Source organism: Palaemon carinicauda, chromosome 1 (assembly GCF_036898095.1).
Source record: "Palaemon carinicauda isolate YSFRI2023 chromosome 1, ASM3689809v2, whole genome shotgun sequence".
In the NCBI taxonomy this organism is placed as follows: domain Eukaryota; kingdom Metazoa; phylum Arthropoda; class Malacostraca; order Decapoda; family Palaemonidae; genus Palaemon; species Palaemon carinicauda.
The window spans coordinates 160,267,628-160,288,673 of NC_090725.1; the positions used below are offsets into that span (position 1 = coordinate 160,267,628).

At 44.5% G+C, this 21,046-nt stretch overlaps 1 protein-coding gene across 1 annotated transcript in view; it reads left to right on the forward strand.

The window, feature by feature from the left end:
- LOC137620775 (glycerol kinase-like) overlaps positions 1-21,046 on the forward strand; it is a 77,917-nt gene that overhangs the window by 19,231 nt on the left and 37,640 nt on the right. The window contains exon 2 of the mRNA XM_068351242.1: positions 3,247-3,452. Within this exon, the coding sequence (XP_068207343.1) occupies positions 3,247-3,452 (206 nt within the window). The remainder of the gene's footprint in view (positions 1-3,246; positions 3,453-21,046) is intronic.

The following is a 21,046-nucleotide window of genomic DNA, read 5'->3' on the forward strand; positions in this document are numbered from 1 at the left end:
TGTTTAACCAGTTTTATTTTATTGTGTGTCAATAAACTAGTTCTTGTGAACCTTGCGTCTCCTTCGCCTGTGTCATTTTACTTGAAATGATTTAGCATTACGTTTACTATGTATATTTATCAGGGATAATTCTAATAGATTGTTCCTTTATGCAAGCATTTTTGCATTGGTTTATGCTTTCCCCTAGCGGGAGGACTCCATGCCCTAAGGGGACGGTGGCGGATATGCAAGTTTTCCTCCTACCCGGATATAAACCTTTGTCCAATCCAGTAATGAACGGGGAACTGGTCGATATTTCATATTGACTCAGTGGTTCTTTACAAACTATGCTTTATATGATATTGGGTGAGACCACTATATTGGCTTGTCTGTTATTCATACATAGGTATATGTACTCTTCGAGACTTTTCCAGAGTCTAGTATGACTCTTCCCTTTAGGGGGCAGGAAGCACTAACATGGTCTATGGTTAATGAAAAGATGTTTGACGGTAACATCTTAGGTCTCTAGGTCTAGTTGGCTGGGAAATACCTTCGGGGAGTACGGCACGTTTTGAGAATCCACAGATACAGTAATGCTCTGGTATACTTCCATCAGGACGACATGGCTTGAGCCCAAAAAACGGATTTTGAGCGAAGCGAAAAATCTATTTTTGGGTGAGATGGCCATGTCGTCCTGATGGACCCGCCCTTCCCTTTTCTTCTAAAAAGGGCTGTAGGTCCCCTCCCTACATACAGTATCTGTAGCACCTCGTGTATCGCTACAAGGAATACAGATGGCGCCGTGAGCGGCGCAATGCACGCTTGCGAAACGGGAGAGGAGAGATACCTTGCGAGCGGCTCTCATTTCTTTCTCGTTTTTCGTTTTCTTGCCAATTGACCCCTTTGAAGTGTTAACTCTGTTCGGGGTGCAGATTGCTATGTGGCGTGTCAAGAATACGTCCTCTACTATTTCGCGATATCCCTGGTTCTTTTATTAGGGATATTCGCTCCAGGAGTTAGAATTCTGGGTACCTTAAGGTAAATTCTCTGGGAATATCGCCGTAGTTATATATACCCAAGGAAGCTACCCTTTAGGAACTTCCATCAGGACGACATGGCCATCTCACCCAAAAATAGATTTTTTGCTTCTCTCAAAATCCGTATATATATATATATATATATATATATATATATATATATATATATATATATATATATATATATATATATATATATATATATATATATATATATATATATATATATATATATATATATATATATATATATATATATATATATATATATATATATATATATATATATATATATATATATATATATATATATATATGTGTACACATATACATATATATATGTATATATGTAACATGTTTATATGTATATATATATATATATATATATATATATATATAGTGTGTGAGTATATGTATATATGTATAAATATGTATATGTATATATATATATATATATATATATATATATATATATAGAGAGAGAGAGAGAGAGAGAGAGAGAGAGATAGAGATAATATATATGTATATATATATATAATTTTATATATTATATATATATATATATATATAATGTATATATATATATATATATATATATATATATATATATATATATATATATATATATATATATATATATATATATATATATATATATATGTATGTATATATACATATGTATATATACATATGTATATATATACATATATATATATATATATATATATATATATATATATATATATATATATATATACATATATATAATATATATATACATGTATATATATATATATATATATATATATATATATATATATATATGTATATATACACACATATATATATATATATATATATATATATATATATATATATATATATATATATATATATATATATATATATATATATATATATCTACACAAGCATGTCTCCTCTGTCATTCTTGTGCCTACTCCAAATTTACCTACTCTAGATTCTCATCTCTTCTTTTGACATACTTTAGCATTGAAATTACCCCAAAAAATGTAAATTGGGTCTTCGTTTTTTTTCACAGATAATTCCAAATCTTCATAAAAAGTGTCTATTTCTTCCTGTGTATGTGATGTTGCTGATACATGCTATTGAATGATTTTGTTGGCAAATGATGCATTTGCCAAAGGATGGATTTGTAGGTGACTTCTGTTTTGGGTTTGAAACGCTGGCGATGGGCTCATTTTTCTGGAATAAACAAAAATAGTCTCAACATTTTAGTTGGGCAAAAAAATTCAATACATTTTCTAGCATGCAATAGTATGTCTTAGATAATTTAAACTTACTTGACAACTTTATTTTCCTAATTTCTGTATATTTTGTGAAAAAAATTTCATTTTGACATTAACTGATTCCTTCCAGGGTGTAATTTTGCAATCCTTCCTGCATCAAAATCTGTCCATATGTATGAAGATAAAGGATATAAGCTTTTAGAACCATATCTTTCAAAATATTATTGATTTTTCCGGTTCATTAGAAAGTACGAGAAATATTAACAATTCTTGGTAAATTGAATTTTGACCCCAAATAGTACTGAATAATAGATATTTTTAACGAAAAATCGTCTCAATGTGTAGCCAACATCATAAGCAATATAATGATATATACAGTAATAGATTCATGTGGAATAAATAGCAGGGCAAATAAAATAGAATATTAAGAAAATTGACTCCGATTTTTCAGCCTTCGTAAGTTGTGGTTTGGCAAAAATTGATTGAAATAGACCCTTAAAGTGAAAATTTTAGCCACCATCTACCCTATCCTGTAGCACCTTCCCATGGCCTAACTATTCCTACATAACTAGAATACTGCCAAAAGGCTTAACCTTGAAAAATCTGTGAAAGAAACAAAAACTATATAATAGAACAAGATAATGTTTAAAATAGGGAAAACTTACGCTGTGTTTGTGTACATATATAAGTGAAGTGACCCAAAAGATGGTCATAATTATAATTAACTGTAAGCATGATTGCTTAATTTTGGAAATACTTTAAAGAAAAGTAATTCAAGTGGCAGATTGGGGAGGGTACTCTCCCATCTATCATGGAAATCTCATTTCCCGGCTCCATCATTATATAATGCTAGCAATGTGGTGATATTTATAAATATATATTACTGTGAAGATATGGTTTATACCTAAATATGAATTTAATTATTACTCATGTGTTGTAAATAAATATTTTCTTTTTTACAGGACTATTTGTGGGTTAACTCAAGGTAGTACAGGAGCTCACTTAGCAAGGGCTGTCCTGGAAGCAGTGTGTTTTCAGACTCGAGAAATTTTAGACTCTATGCAGAAAGATTCTGGAATAATTTTGAATAAGTTACAAGTTGATGGAGGTATGACTAGTAACAACACATTACTTCAGTTACAAGCCGATTTAGCTGGAGTGCCTGTGGGTAAGTTATTTCTGTGATTTTAAATAGTTGATTGTTTCGTTACTGATACAAACCCTTGCAATTTATAACGATATTACTTTCGGTGAAGCTGAAAGACAAGACATAAGACTTTTAGTAAGGGTTAACCACCCACCCTCACTGGAGGGGGTTGGGAGCCGGCTACCTCGCTCACTCACACACCTGGGCTGAGCACCCACTTTACTTTTGGCTTGGTGAGAGAAATGTTGTCTCACTCTCTCCATCCAAAACTTAACTGGCCAACACTTACAGTATGTTTTTATATATGAAAACATTCATATGTTTTATATATATTTAAGCTTTCTTTTCATTTTAGTGAATATTGCTGTTCGTGGGACAGAGTATTGCGGCAGTTTCTTGAGGGCGTAGAACCTTTTCTTACGATCTTTTCCCCCTTTCGTGACTTTCCTTGAGCGTCCTGGCCTCTGCTGGAGGAGAGCCTTCTATGTATGAACGCTCCTTCTCCGATCGAATGTTAATGTCACCTGCTTCCTGCAGTTTCTTCGGAGGAAGACCGCTTATGGCCTACCTAAAGCTTGACTTCGATCTTGCTCTTCCTCGCTGACAACGCCGCTCACACTCGTTATGTGGGTGGCCGAAGATTCTCTGTGGGGAAACTCCTGAATGTTTTTTCTTCTGTAATTATTTTTGAAATAATAACTGTTTGTAATTCAACCTTTTACAGCACTCAACACCGCACTCTTGCGTGCCGGGGGGGGGGGGGGGGGGGGGTTTAGTGGCTCTCCCAAGTAGTTTGTTTTTGTTAGCTGATTAGTTAATTGTAATACATTTTTTTACAGTTCTTACGCTCCCGCTGCTATCCTTCGCCCAGCGATGGCAGTTGGTGAAAGGAGTGCGCATTCCTCAGTATTTTTCTGTTCTCTCAGGGGACACCTTTCCCATCTGCGGGTTAGGGTGTCCTCCCGAGGGAGTTTTTCTTTCATTCTTTTTATGTTTCCTGATTGTTAGCAATGCCCTACTTCTTCATTCGGTTAAATCAGTCGACATAGCAGAGGAGAGCCGTTCGTTCCTGTGCGATTTGTGATCCATGCCCCTTCACCATCCTGTTCTCCTATGCCTTCGGCAGCTCCTGATCAGCACACTGACTACAACCTTTACCTTACGAGGATGAGGTCCCTTTTGAGAGTGGTACAGTTTCTGCAGCACTTTCCCTTCTTCTACTCCTTCGTTCCTCATGTTCAGGTGTAGGAACGAGGGGAGTAGCCGAGTGGGTTCCTTTTTGGGTTCCAGTTGTGTGATCCCTTCCAGTTGTGTGATCCCTTCGGGATGAACCCAGAAACTAGCTTCAGCTACTTTTTTTAGGTAGCGCTCGATGCCGACCTTTTAACTTGAGCAATGATTGTTGACCGAAAGCATAGAACGCCTGGAGGTCCGCCTCCAGATGTTGGACAGTTTTCCCTTCTGAGGGAGAGTTAACCTCCACCAGGTGTTGGGCTGCTCTCCCTTCCGAGGAAGAACTTCCCTTCATCAGATTTCAGTTTCTGTCTAGCAAACTTCCCGCTTGCAATACTCCCCGTATTGCTGACAGCTACAAAGAAACCACCTTAACTCTCTGCTGATGCCTTCAGGGCTGGTCTCTGGAGGAACCTCGCTGCCGCTGACGATCTCATCGGAAGAATCGTCACTCTTCCTGGGAGCGCAGTTCTCCTCGCCATTCTAGACGTTCTCCTTCCCCTGCAGTTAGGATACATCTCTTGAGTCCTTTTTAGGACCAATGATCTTCTGCACCCACCAGACATTCGCCTTCAGGCCCTCGTCACTTACCAGCTGCTCGTCACTTTTCTTTGGGTGATCATCATTATTCAGGCGGGGACAGGAGTTCGTCGCGTGATCGTCACTCGTCACTGTGATTTTCACCCATCGCCTCGCCCCTTGCCAGCACTAGATCGTCATTGGGTGGTTCGCTGTCAGCCAGTTTGTCTTTCGCCTGTTTCTTTGGACTTCCCATTCCTTGGCTCATTGTCTGCCAGCTTACAGGCCATTTGCAGCCTCTAGGCCTTCCCCAGTTCCTCAACGTTCGCTGTCACCTCATCATCTGTCAACTCGCCATCGCCCGTCAGCACACAATCGCTCATCAGCTCTCTTCCAGGCTCCTGGTTTCCAGCAACCTCTGACAGCTCTTCCCTCTTTCGGGTAGAATCACTGACAGTGTCTCAGAAGTCTTGACCCTTTGAGGGTGTTTCTCCTACTTCATTCAATGGAGATCTTCTCTAGTAGAGATCATAAATCTCCTCTTGCTGCGATCCTGACTACAAGCATACACTCTGCTTCCCAGCAAAACCCTCCTGCTCTCTGTCTTACGCAGAGTGCTCTACTGCTTTGGCTTCCTCGATTGCTTTAGAGTATCGGAGTGATTTTCCTCATCCATTAGACACAAAACTTCAACAATGGGCCAGGTAACCTTCTGTGAGAGGCACTACACTGCATGTTGTGATAACCACAACATGCAGTTGAGAGAGTTTAGCACACACACTACCCTCATGGAACCTAACCCAGCACTCACCTTTGATGAGAGGGATAAAGCACAAGTGTCAAGTGCTTGATAACTTACTCGCCGCTGAGAACTGGTTGTTTCACACAAGTACAGTGCTATCGGTTTCCCCGATGCATTCATCGGCTCACCAGTTCTCGTGAGCACGCTCAAACATTCATCCCTTACGGACGTTTTCATCGGCCCAGAATCACTACTGTTACTACTTCTGCTACTACTAGTGGGCTGATGGTTCATGTGTCTGAGCGACTAGGATGCCTCTTGGGCTCCCTGTCTCTTCCTATTGGTCACTTTTGGGACATGGTTACCTTACAAGTCGACATATTCATGGAATAAAAGACCTTCGTTAGTTACACAGGCGCCCTCGTCTATACGCCGCCATCGGGCAGGTTAAATATAGTTGTACACAGTGGTTTCCGCAATAGAAGTTTTCCGACCACTTCCCTCTGCCTCCTCTCCGATGACTCTGAACGAATCTTGAGAACATAATCCCTTGGTGTTATTTGGTTCCCCTCTCTCCACAAGATCGAGAACTTGGATATCTGTCACTGTTCTTGGACTCACTCCATTGATCCTCTCATCGGCCCTTCTTGCCTGCATCAGGAGACATAACCCCCCGGGGTTATCCCTCTTTTTCCTTCTCGCAGTTCCAGGTGTTTGAACTCAACGGGATTCTCCTCCGGAGAACCATATTCGACCAACCGTTAATTGGGCCTCTGTCTTGTCCTTCAACTTTCTGACGATGACGCCCTCCCAAAGCCGGAATTCGCCCTATCAACGGCCTATACCACGTTGTAAACACCACTTCTCTTCTGATCAGTGAAGACAAGTAACGTGGGTCTGGTCAGTACTTGGATGGATGGCTGCTGGGGAACGCCACTGTCATTGGTGTGTAGAAGTGCTACTTTTCCAGTTGTAGCTGTTCTAGCACAGAGGTGGACTTCCTTTTCCCTCACTTCACCAAGAAAAGATGCCTCTTGGTCGTGGCTGGGAAAGGGATACTCTGGACATCATCGTTGGTCTTATCCAAGAGATAACTCCCTTTTTTCGTCGAATACGTTTGAACAGTAGGACTCTTACTCCTAAGGTCCAGAATGCCGTCATCAAGGAAGTATCTTTGACCATCTAGCAGGTTTTCACGAACAGGTTTACCTTAGTGTCAACCTGGTTCGTCAGGATCGGCTTCGTTCACCGAAGACTTGGGTATGACGAACTGATCCTAATTGCCTGTGGCTGACCTCCGTTACCACCGAAACTTCTTCCCTAGTTTACCGAGACCGAAGGATTGAAGTAAATTTGAGAGATGCCCCACCTTCCTTATCAGAGACAGGTACTTTTGGTTATGTTCATCCTCGCCATGCAAAAGTTTTTTCGGCAGATCGACGGTATCCTAGTAGGAGGATAATGGGAGTCTACTCCTTTTATAAGATGCACTTTCAGCCAGCAGTGGTTAAGTCTCTTAAGTCACGGTTTTACTCGTGTTCGTCAAGCCCGTATCGGATTCCTTTGAATTTAACCTCTTTAGGGGCAGGAGTAGGATCCTCCATATGTTTTCTTGGGTCTCTATGAGACCAGGTAGGAGACAGACCTGAGAAGACCGTTGACAAACATAAATCTCCGCCAAGGAGTCGATCTTCTTGGCCCTTCCCCGGATTGGATGCTCCCTTCAGATGCATCAAAAGAAAGGGGGCCGGTGCCTAGCTGTACCACTCAGGCTCCAGGCTCTGGTCAGAGTCCAAACAGTACTGTTTCTTAAACTACCCAAAGGTGAGGGCAGCCTTCCTACAGACATAGTGTACCACCCTCATCGAGGAAAACATAGATTTATGCTTCGGCTTTTTTCTTAGGCTACACCCAATGTTGGCTTTCAACTTAAGCTAGAACTCATAGATGGGAAAGAGAGTCCGGCCAAGGAGTTTGCCTCTAGGTGCTGGAACTCTCCCATCTGAGGGAGAGTCCCTCTAACTACTGGTCAACAATTCTGCTTGTGGGGAGAATTGCGACTTTGACAGCAGATGTTGGTCATGTCTTTCTTGTCCGCAGAAAAGACTTCATTCACCTGTTGGTCTCCCCTACGGAGGATTCCTCCAGCGAAGAGAGGTATTCACGCACTCCCCTGCCAAGGGAGTAGACCCTCCACCAGCCACTCGACTGCAATCTTCCTGCTTGCTGGAAGGATCGCCGACAGCAGTAGCAGACGGTGGTCGCCTTTCCCATCCATAAGAGAAAATTCCTATTCCTGTTTGATTTCCCTTCAAGGGTACTCCTCCGGCGGGAATTGGATTCATCCATCCCCCACCCTTGATCTTTGGGAGCAGGCCACCCTCGTCTCACCAGAAAGACTCATCTTGCCCATCAGGCTCGCCACGCCTATTGACTTAACCTGTAACTACCTTCGGAGATCCCTAGATAAGTCCCTCAGTGATTCTAATAGCCACATGTGAACATCTTTTACAAAGGTGTATCTTCGCAGTAGCTTCATGGCTGGAGACTATCCAGCTCCTCCTCCTCTCAGAGAGTCCTTTCTACAACAAGCTACGAAGAGGATGGCTGGATACCTGCATAGATCTTGGGCTTTGGCCTTCCAGACCAAGTGAACTGTATTTGGTATCATAGAAGGGGTATCTGTCCCCTCGATGCCACTATTCCAGCATTAGAGAAGCTCCTTGTTTACCTTCGGTAGGAAAGTTTCTCTCAGTTTCGACAATGAACGGCCACCGCTAGTCCTTGAGCCTTGCCTTCAGACCGAAAGGAATTAACCTTTCCTCCACGTCAGTATCGCCCCTCCTCGTACGGAGTTTTGAGCCTACATACCCTTAGTCGGAAGGGAGACCTCCTCCACGGGGCATGGTTCTTATCCTGCGGTTCCTAAAGGGTGCTACCTACAACCCAGGAATTCAAGCAGCAGATGTTCACCTGACCTCGATAACAGGTCTCCCTCTCATGTTGGCTTTGGCCAAGAGAGTTGGCAAAACCCATGGGCCCTGCTTAACGTCTCTCATGCCTTGTTTCTGGCAGCTCAGATCCTAGATTCTGAATCCTACAGTCTGAGAGTCCTTTGCTGCATGACCAATGATCCAGATCAATGGTTACTATGCCAAAGAGAAACTGAAGGCCCTACCTCAAGAAGACTACTGTACAAGAGCTTGCCCCCGAGTGTCAGGACTCTTCGTCAACTCTGGGAAGGTCAAGAAAAGGATCACCAAGAACACATTCTTACCTCGGATTTGTAAGGTTATGGATCAAGCATTGAATCCTTCTCATGCTCCTCATAGAAGAAAGCAACAGCTCATAACGTAGGAGCGGGAGTACACCCTAGTGTTTTATAAGATTACTCTGTGACGCAGGCCTGGTCAGCAGGCATATACTGTAGAAGCATCAAATAACCTTCACTGCCTACTTCATGCAAGACGTGACTCACATAAACATGGAGATGTTGTCCAGTGATCCTGTGGTGGTTACACAATAAATGGTTTAAAAACCTCAGGCTCCTTGATGTATAAGTAGCAGATAGAGGAGGGTAGAGTTTAACCCTGGATAAGTCTGGGATGAGTGACAAAGAATGACAGGCTCTTTCTTTCATCTCCCACCCCATGGAGTACGGTACTCTACAGAGCTGACATCCGCCGTCTGCAGGTAGAACCATTTCTCTTGTGTAACCTGATATAGATAAATATGTTCGTTACGTCCCCATACCTCCTGGCGAGGTGAGATTGGGTAACCTACAGGGTACCCTCAGAATAGTCCCATTACTCAGAGAATTCTTACCTGGACCAGTCATAGTGCTAGTATCTAACACAGCTTGCGTAGGCCGCTGACCGTGCATATTACAGTATTTAGCTAGGTGTAAGGGTTCTTACCTGTTATGTGCAGAACACAAGAAGAAAATCCCAGGTTAAGTTGTCCCTATAAATAGCGAGGGTTTGTATTATTAACGGAATAAATGGCAAATTTGGAAGCAATTTGTATTTTTCATAATGATACAAACTTGAAGCTATTTATACAGATTGGCTGGCCAGCACCTGTCCCATAAGAAGTCCTGCCTGCCAGCAAAATGTTTGCTCAGCCTGGGTAGCTGGCTACCCCTTACCCCCTCTTGCTAACTAGCACGGTGGTTGGTTAACCCTCACTAAAAGTCTTATGGCTCGTCTTTCAGCCTTGCCGAAAGTAATATCCCTATAAATAGCTCCAGGTTTGTACTTCCAGTCTGTTATTTCTATAAAAATTGCGGAGAAAATGTATGGTGTGCTCACATAGACTTCATAGAATGTAATATTTACTCAAGTGATGAGAGGATACTGAGGTGAAGAAAAGCTTTCTTTTTTCATGTTAAAGGAGTAGAAGTTACAAAAACCATGAAGTATGAACATTTTTCAGAAATATATATTTTGTCAATGTAAATTATTGTTGCTCTTGAATATTATCCTTTGTTATGAAAAGAAAAATAACCTACTAAGAATTTACCAGAGTGTTCCAAAGAATGGAGATACCCAAGTCTTGTATTGTATAGCCACAACACTCGCCCACCTCTGTAAACTCTTCGTTTGAGCCCCAGAGTAAGGGCATGGAAATTTCCATGAATTATTGGTGTGAAAATTTATTGATAGAGAAGATAAGAAAGTGAGAAGAAAGCCTCTTCTTTAAGGGGGCCAGCCGCAAAGGGGTAAAGGAAGAGTAACGCCAAATCCTGAAAAAATTCAAGGAGCTTCGTATGGCAATGGAGAATGCCTGTACAAAATTTTTCGTCAAAATTCCTCATAGTTTAATAGTTATGGGATAATTAGTTAAAGTAACTCGATAGGCCAAAATTGTTGATCCGTACGAGAAAATGCAGTATTTCTTTTATCGTAAATTTTGATAATTTTCACATTTTAATGTCAAATAAATTGTAAGCAATGGCATCTGTAGACATTCCTTGAGTCGTGAAGACAGATGTGTTTAGTCACTTCACTTCAGTGCGAGATGAAACCTTGTAGGGGAGAGTACATGTTTGTTCTAACATTTCTCTTGTTTTATGTTTGTTTGTTCCCATATTAACAAATCCTCCGTTATTTATTTGGATTATCTTTCGGTGAAGCTGGAAAGTAATTATTTAGATTTTTTTTTTTTAACAGGTTTTAATCAAAGTTTCAGAGGTTTTAAGATGTATTAACTAAACCGAATACCTTAATACTAGCCTTAGAACTAATTTCCTAGAAATGTAAAATACACTCCGATCTTAAACGTAACTTGCTTCCATCTGTAACCAGCGACCATCTCCACTCAACGGGTGGTATGTTCTTCATCTTCACCCGGAGGAATGTCGGATGGTCAAACTTCGTGGCCAACGGCGCTAAGTAATATCTCCTCCGCCCGACATGCCCATATAGTTGGCATAAATTGCCAGTCCACCTTCCAAGATTTTAACTGACAACATATCCAGATCATCATAACGTATTTTTAACTTCTAGCACAAGTTAATGGTTCCCCTGGACAGCACACCTTGCCAGTTTCCTGTTATTAACTTTATTGAGGGCACTGCCGCCGTGAGGTCTTCTATGTCATTATTTATACATTCAGTATTATATTTCTGAATTTTCAGTTCTTCGAAGTGGTCAAGGGGTCCCACCTTTGCACCAGCATTTACCTGGCAATCCACTACTATTGCCTCTGTGTCTTTCCAGACGACAAGGACTGGTTTACTGAGCTCGGCTGTCTTGGTAATGGGGGGTTCATTGATCGTTGTATATTCTGCTTCTCTTGTTTTCTTCTCAATTTAACACTTGATGTTGTTGTGCCTTTTGATTATCCAGGGGTGGACTGCTGGGCACACTTGAAGAATGTGGTGCAGGGTACTAGGGACATTGCAGCCAAGGTCACATCTGCTGCTTTTCTCTCTGCCTCTTGAGCTTCGGGCTGGTGTTGTTAAGATTTCAAGTTTAAGCTTCACGGCATTGCAAAAAGTGCCCCCCCTTCATCAACCGTGTCCCAAAGTCCACCCTCAGTCCGCAACCATCCACTGTCTGGTAAAGCCATGATACCCAGTCGGTGTGGCGGGAGACAGATGTTCTTGCCGTTTTTTAGCAGTTATTCCTGCCACCAACGAGTCTGGAGATCTGGCCAACCTTCCATAGTATTCATACAGGGCCTTGGGAATACCTTCAGCAAAATTGAAAATACCGAGACCTCCTGCTGCTGTCCCTGTGTAAAATGCTCCCATGGGAGCGTCTCCAGGTAAATGAAGACATCTTAAAAACTTCCTCACCTGGTTATCTATACCTTTCTGGTGATATTTTTTCAAGTTGCCATGCAGGGCTACATGCTTGAGACGGGGTACCAACATGTTTTTAAGGGCCCAGAATTTTTACTGGGGTTTCATTGGCGTTGACTGTAGATTCCCTAGCTCATTCTTGGCCTTGCCAACTAATTTTGCCCCATTTATGTTAGCCACAAGTCCGACTTTGACCCCAAGATATTTATAAAACCAGTCAGGACTTGTAACTGGGATGATGATGTCTCCGTACATAAAGTGGCGGGTATCTATGTACCAGGTCTTTCTCCTCCTATCGCTGATGATACCGGCTGTGGCACACTTCCTCAGGCTAGGTTCCAGGCCCAGCTTTCCAGCTGTATCCTGTAAAATCTTCACCGCTGATGGCAGTCCAGCTCCTGTAGATGCCACAACAACAATATCATTGGTGAATTAAAATACGAGGTGGCAACCCTGCTTAACGGCTTGAGCCCGGTAGGCTGGGGTGGCGGTGGGGTACCCAGTGGCCTCTATATATACAGTCAGACCTCGATTATCGCGATAGTTAGGTTACAGAGACAGCCTTGATAAGCAAAAATTCGTGAATAAATGTCACACTAGGGTGGTCTAGCTCCTAACCTAAAAAGTCTCTGCCCCTTGCCACAAGCGGGTGCCAGACCTGATGATTAACACAGTAAATGATGCCTAATAGTTTTAATTAGGTTTCTACAACAATTTATAATCATATGTACAGTGTACAGAACATTTGCACACATGTACACTATGTACTAGACACAGTAAGGTTACAGTACATTATTGTGCTAAAGTAAAGTTTACAGTCATCATCATTCCCTTACTGTTCTGTATAGCAAAAGTTATTCCTATCTAGTAATACTGTATCGTAACCTAATTCTCATTGATAGTGTAATGAATATGTAATAGTCGGTAGGATAAGAGTCTCCATTCGTCTAACTGAATAGGTTCTTATTGGTTCAGTAAACGCTGATGGATGTGACATAGGTTTATTCCAGAAAACTCCACCTGACAAACAAATAATCAATAATATACAAATTGTCAGATAGATACATATATATGCACTTTAGTGACTAGAATATTACAATAACATAGCATAGAATAGTTATCACAATTATCATTAGCAATATTATATTAGGTTTCAAGATATATATTCTGCAAAGCACTTGACACAGAATATTAGGATTATTTAACAATGGCAATGTTCTATTTAACAATGGCAATTAAACAAATCAATAATAATAGATTAAATGCTGGACATTATAGGAAATCCAATCGGAATGCATATTTGTTCCGTAACTGACATACAAACCACGCTATTTAATAGGGGTTATTACTTTCGGCATAGGTGAAATGACGAGCCATTAAAATCTTAACGAGGGTTTACTACCTCACCGCTAGTTAGCGGGGAGTAGGAAGGGTAGCCTGTTACACCCCCCCCCCCACACACACACGCCTGTACTTGAGCTCACTTTACTTTTGGCTCGAAGCAAGAACGGTTGTTCCTCTCTCTCTCTTCGCCCATTTTGGACTGCCATGGATTTTTGTCTTTTTACTTACTTTTTCTTATACTTGTAATATATATATAAACATTCTTTATGTTTATGTATATATTTGTGTATAGAAATGTAGTAAGTTTTCTTTTCAGTGTTTGTGCTGTGTGTGGCCTTTTTTAGATTGACTACAGTCTCGCTCTACTCGAAGTCGTTCACCTTTACTACAACTACGTACTATTACGGAAGCTCCTTTCCCGTTGCGGGTTAGGTTGCTATTCCGTTTGTTTGTCTCAATTATTTTTAGTGAAATCTAATTGTATTTTAACTTTTCAGCTCCTCCGTGGGGAACACTTCCCTTTGGGGGTTCAGTGGTTCTCACTACAGTATTAGTGAATATTCTTAGATGATTTAGATAATTATAATTCTGTTATAATTCTGTTTTTATTACAGTTACTGCGCCCCCCCCCCCCTTCTCCCGTGGATGTCATCTGGGGAAGGTGGGCGCATACTTAATTCTTATTTTATGTTATTCCCTCGGGGTTCCTCTTCGGAGTTCCTCCCTAGGGAATTTCTGGTAAAATAATTATTTAATTTTATCTTCCCAGTTAACTATGCAGTTTTTCTTCGTTCGACTAAAGAGTGCCAACGAAGCAGAGCTGTCCTGTTCATGCCTGAGGATTCTGCTGTCGCTGTCGTCCCTCAGAGGACGTCGTCATGGGCGTTATCCCTTCTCTTAGAAGTACTCCCGTGACAACATGCCAGCACTTCAGATCATCTTAGAACGCTAAAGGAGGTTCGCCTCCAGGGGTTGGACAACTTCCCTTACGAGGGAGGTTTCCTCCCCAAGTGTGAGGTTTTCTCGGTTCAGAGGGAGAACTTCCCATACCTTAATAAATTCATCGCCTTCGACTACTGTTGCTGCCCTGCGGCCAGACTTTTCTCCCCCCTTGCTGAGTTTCTCTTCCTTCAGGGGTGGAGCACAGTCTTAGCAAGTCTCTTCTACGAAGTGTTCACCTCTCGTTCGCGGGAGAGGCCACTCATAGAGACTTCTCTTTGGAGGATCGCTACTGCTAAGGTCAGCTTGCTGATCCACCAGCCCTAAGGGGTGTCATCACGAGTGTCTTCAGGTCTCTTCTTCGAAGTGTCGCCTCTCTCGTTTGCGAGAGAGACCACTCATAGAGACTCTCCTTCGGAGGATCGCTACTGTTAAGGTCAGCTTGCTGATCCAACGGCCCTAAGGGGCGTCATCACGAGTGTCTTTAAGTCTCTTCTACGAAGTAGGCACTTCTCTCGTTCGCGGGAGAGGTCTCTCATAGAGACTCCATCCGGAGGATCAAGCAGAACTTCCAGTGACCTCCACCTTGTGCTGCAACGTGGTCCTTTGGACTTCGGTCCTGGACTCTAACACGGACCTTTAACGGTCCCATCGGTGGATGCTGGCCCTTCCAAAGGGCATGTCCCACTTCCTGATCGTCCTGCCAGCTGACCTACTGATCTACCAGCGCAACCTTGCGCGGCAACGAAGGACTTCGGTCCTGGACTCTAAAGCAGACCTGCTTATGGTCCTCATCGAGGGATGCCCGCCTTTTTTTAAAGGGCACATCCCAGTTCCTGATCGTCCTGCCAGCTGACCCTTCAACCTACTTTCGCTCGCGCTCGCTGATCTTCTTACGCGCAAGCGCCGACGATCTTCCGCGCGCGGGTACCGATGGTTTTCTGCGTGCGCTCGCCGATCTTCTTACGCGCGCAAGGGCTGATGATCTTCATACGCACATAAGCGCCGATGATCTTCATACGCGCGCAAGCGCCGATGATCTTCTTACGCACGCAAGCGCCGACGATCTTTCCCGCGCTCGGGTACCGGTGGTCTTCCGCGCGCGAGCCGATAGTCTTCTGCGCGCACGTGCCGATAGCCGCGCGTACCAATATTCTGGCAAGCGAGTACGCGCCGCTGATTTTTTATTTTCGCCCTTACGGGCTCTTCATTCTGATCTTGCGCGCCTGCGTGCGCAAGCACGCAATCGCGCAATATGATTCCTGCGCACTCTATGAAGTCTTGCCCGCGCACATGCGCAATCGCCCTCGCGCGTGCCCTGTGTATTACCCATCGCGTGAGCGCCAGTGCGCTCCCCAGCGCAATCGCCAATACCCTCCCACGTGCGAGGCTGCAGGACAACGCGCGGTAAGGTCGCCATCACCGCATTCCCTCCCGCAAGCGCAGAACAGCGCGCTTGCCGGTAGGGGGGAAGGTTCCAGAAAGGTTCAGGGACATTTCTTCCTTATCTTCTTTCTTCTTACAGGCGACCCCCCCTCCAGAGGGAGTGTCTGACAGCACAGCCGTCAGCCGGCAGCCCTGGTTTGGGGCTCTAATCAGAGTGGTAGCACAGGCTTTCAAGCCTGTTCTCTCTGAGTTGGGCCACAAATCCTTGGCTGCATCTACTCCCCTGAAGAGGAAAAGAGGAGTTTCGGACGCGGTAACTTCTCCGAGGACGAAGCTGTCTCCTCGTAAGTCTTCGAGGCAGGCACCCTCCACCCTCAGACTTTTCTCCCTCCCCTTCGGACGAGGATTTCCTGTCCTCAGGGGAGTCACGTGAAGTGAGACGTTCCCCCATCACACCATCGAATAAGGGTGGAGAAGAGCCTGCCTCCGTCGTTGTTGGAGTCCTGCATCCCTCCCAGGAGGGAGTCGAAGGACTCCAAGACAGTACCGGGAGGCCCCTAGCACCGAAATCTACAGGCTCAGACATTCTTCCGTTATGGGAACGAATCTGTTTGAGCCTATGGACGTGGAGCAGGCTGCTGAGAGGTGGAGGAAGTCACCAAGACTCCCTCCTACATAGGGCTTTGACATTCAAGCCCTATAAACCTCCAGCACCCCAGCAGCCACGTCCCACCAAGACCACGAAACCGACAACGGCAGCGAAGACAGTGGTGTCTAGCCCTTTCCGGTCAAGGACAAGAAAGGCAAGAAGTCCTCCAGGTGAGGGAAGAATCCTAGAGGGAGCAGCCGAGGCCGCAAACGCTAGGATTGGCAGTCCCCCTGCATATCCACCAGTGGGGGGATGCCTACACGGTTGCGCAGACAGGTGGCAGCAACTCGGGGCCGATTCCTGGATGATTTCCGTAATCAGTCAGGGATATCGCGTCCCGTTCACAGCATCTCTACCTCCCCTGAGGACGAATCTGGTGTCATTTAGCTCCCTTGCCATGGGATCAGCATGGGGGCGGGCCCTTAGGGCAGAGGTCCAGATTAAAGCAAACTCCGTTCAGCATGGAGACCGCAAACACGGTCAGACTTGCAGTGAAACCGCAAGACTTCATGTGTATACTGGATCTGAAGTACGCGTACTTCCCAGATCCAAGTCCATCCGTCTTCAAGGAAGTACTTAGGATTCAGCCTAGACCACAAGGGGTACCAGTTCAAGGTGCTGTGTTTCGGTCTCTCCACAACACCACAGGGTTTCACCAGAAGTGTTCACCCTAATTCATCGTGGGCACACAGGATCGGCATCCGTCTCCTCCGTTATCTGGATGACTGGCTGATCCTAGCAGACTTGGAGTTATCCCTTCTTCGACACCGAGACAAACTTCTAGGACTTTGCTAGGATCTGGGGATCTTGGTAAATCTCGAGAAGTCCTCTCTGCTTCCCACTCAAAGACTGGTTTACCTAGGCATTATTATAGACACCAATCTCCACAAAGCCTTCCCATCAGACGACAGGATAGCAAGGCTGAGAGGGGTCGCAAGCCCTTTCCTCAGACGAGAAAAGCTTCCAACCCAATCGTGGTTACGTCTCCTCGGTCACCTTTCATCCTTGGCTCGTCTAGTTCCCAACGATCGCCTCAGGATGAGATCTCTCCAGTGGCAGCTCAAGTCCCGGTGGAATCAAGGTTGCGATTCCCCGGACGTCATGATCCCTATGGGTCCTGCGGAACGGACGGACCGCCAGTGGTGGGTGACAGATGAGAACCTACGAAGAAGAGTGGATCTTCTCGTCCTTCCCCTGGATTTAATGCTGTTTTCGGACGTCTCAAAGAAAGGGGGGAGCCTACGTTCTGTACCACAGGACCTCAGGCTCGTGGTCAGAATCAGAAGAGTGCCTCCATATAAATCGTCTAGAGATGAAGGCCGTTTAGTTGGCCCTTCAGCAGTTCCAACAATACCTGGCAGGTCACTCTGTGGTGGTGATAAGCGACAACACCACAGTAGTGGCTTACATCAACAAGCAGGGAGGTACCTTTTCGAAGCAGTTATCCCATCTTGCAGTAGAGATACTGAGATGGACCGAAGTCTGCTCGATTTTACTATCGGCGCGTTTCATTCCAGACAAGAGGAATGTGCTCGCCGACAATCTGAGCAGAGCGTCTCAGATAGTGAGTACCGAGTGGTCTTTGTGTCATCTAGTAGCCAACAGTGTCCTGACTTTGTTGGGTTCCCCGACGGTGGATCTGTTCGCGCCAGCGCTGATCTTGAAGATTCCACTGTACTTCCCCCCAGTCCCGGATCCCAAGGCACTCTGGCAAGATGCCTTCCAACAACGGTGGGACAACATCGTGTACGCCTTTCCCCCATTCTGTCCGATGAGGAGGGTGCTCAACAAGACCAGAATATCGGTTAATTTTTCAATGACCCTCATAGCTCCGCTATGGCATCACGCGGAATGGTTTCCGGACCTTCTGCAACTCCTAACGGAACTTCCGAGAGAATTCCCTCCACGACACGATCTACTCAGACAACCACATGCCAGCATCTTCCACAAAGCCGTAGCTTTGCTACGACTTCACGCCTGGTGACTATCCAGCATCTCGCTGAGAGAGGATTTTTCGCAACAAGTTGCGATTAGGATGTCTGGACATCTGCGAAAATCATCCGCATCTGTCTACCAGGCAAAGTGGAAAGTCTTCTGTGGTTGGTGTCGTGGAAGGGATATCTCTCCACTTGATGACACTATTCCAGCAATAGCGGAGTTCCTCGGGAATTTGCACCTTTCAGTCTCGGCGGTGAAAGGCTATCGCTCAGCCTTAAGTCTAGCCTTCAGGCTCAAAGGAATGATCTTTTCTTCCTCGCTGGAACTTTTCCCTACTCATACGAGGTTATGAACTTACCTGCCCTCAGTCGGATGTGAGACCTCCTCCATGGAACGTGGTTCGAGTTCTCAGGTCTCTTAAGAGACCTCACTATGAACCATTACGCCAGGCTTCAGTTCGCCACCTAACTTGGAAGACGGTGTTCTTACTAGCTTTGGCTTCGGCCAAGCGAGTCAATGAACTTCATGGTCTCTCATCTGACATCGCCCATGCAAGGGTATGGGGGGGAGGTAACGTTCAAATTCGTCCCTGAGTTTGGTGCTAAGACTCTAAATCAGGAGGTGCCGGACGCTTGGTTCGACTCCATCCGGATTCGAGTCTCCGTTCTGTAACAGAGGTCCCAGACCTTCTCCTACTGTGCCCAGTAAGGAGTTTGAGGCTATATCTCAGAAGAACGGCTGCAGTCCGTCCCCAGGTGCAACCATTGTTAGCACTGGGAGGATTAAGAGAAGGGTCACCAAGAACGCCATCTCGGCATGGATTCGTAGGGTGATCCATCTGTCCTTGAATCCAGACCCTCCTCCGTCACGTCGCATTAGAGCACATGATTTCAGGGGCGTAGCTACGTCCTTGGCCTTCAAGAGAAATTTCTCAGTAACGCAGGTCCTTCAAGCTGGGGTGTGGAAGCATCAGACGACCTTCACAGCCCACTACCTGCACGACGTGACCCACAGGAGGCTCGATACGTTTTCTATTGGCCCTGTGGTGGCTGCACAACAGCTGGTTTAAAACCTCAGGCTCCTAAGTGGACAAGTAGCAGAAGGTTGAGGGCATTGTTACCCGGTCTTAGTCTACATGAATGAAAAGATTTGTCTGGCCCTTACTCTTTTCTTCATCCTCCCCTCTCTTGGGGAAAGCAGCATCCTGGGTTCTCTGCACAGCTGACCTCAAGCCACTGCAGGTTTCCTTGTGTTCCGAGTATTAAGATAATACTGTCACGTCCCCATACCCTGACGAGGTGGTATTGGGAGAGTCCTAGCCTAAAGTTTCCTTCTAAGGGACTACAGGTCAACTTCCTAGGACGAGTCACACTTTATTTTACCTTCACACATAGCTTGCCTAGGCCGCAGTTCTTGCGTAGCAAGGTTCTAGCGAGGTGCAGGGACTCCTTATTGCTGAGTGCGAACACACTCAAATATTGAGTCCCCGGGCAAAGCCAAAAGCCAGTACTGGCAGGGACTTTCTACCCTTCCTAATGGGTGAGTCACCCCTATTAAATAGCGTGCTTTGTATGTCAGTTACGGAACAAATGACAAATTCGTAGATAATTTGTATTTTTCCTAACTATACAAACCTTAGCTATTTAATCAAACTTGCCCGCCAGCCCTATCCCCCTTGAAGTCCTACCTCTAAGCAAAGTGAGCTCAAGCACAGGTGTGTGTGAGGGGGGGTGGGTAGCAGGCTACCCTCCCTATCCCCCGCTAACTAGCGGTGGGGTAGTAAACCCTCGTTAATATTTTAATGGCTCGTCATTTTAGCTACGCCGAAAGTAATAACCCCTATTTTTGGGCTTAGGCCATGTCGTGCTGATAGAAGTTCCTTCGTTGGTAGCTTCCTAAGTTATATGTGACTACAGTGATATATCCCAGAGAATTTACCAAAGGTACCCAGAATTCTAACTCGTGGAGCGAGTATCCCTTAAATCTCTCCAAGGGATATCGCGTAAGGACATATCTTGACACGTCTCATAGCTATTTACACCCCAAATAGCCTTTCATTACGAGAGGGAATGTGGCAAGAAAAAATAGGAGAGTCTTAGAGAGGTAAACACTCGACTCTCCTAATGTACTGTAAAATAGTTCGGGCTTCCGCCGCTATGCGGCGCCACCAACCATTCTTTCGTTTGTAGCTTTTGGTGACAGCATTTATTAGTGTTATCTCGCTATTTTCGAGGAATTTCCTTGCTAATGATGGATTCTCCCGCTTCATCAGCATCTGGAAAGTTAAGTAATATCTTTAGATTGTGTAAGTGTAGGCTCTTGCCAGTTTTTGCTCTCGTTTGATATCGTAATTAACGTAACAAGAGCCGTTGCCAGACGGATGGTGTCATGGACGCGATCGTTCTTTTGTTCATTTAGTTAGCAAGAACGATATTCCCGGCATTATTGCTTTAATGACTTTAGCTATCTAGAAGTTTAGCTAGGAATTTTTATATTATGTCATTGTTGTCGTGTTTTTGGCATTTGATAAGAGCCTTTCGGGTGCTAGGCTAGTAGCC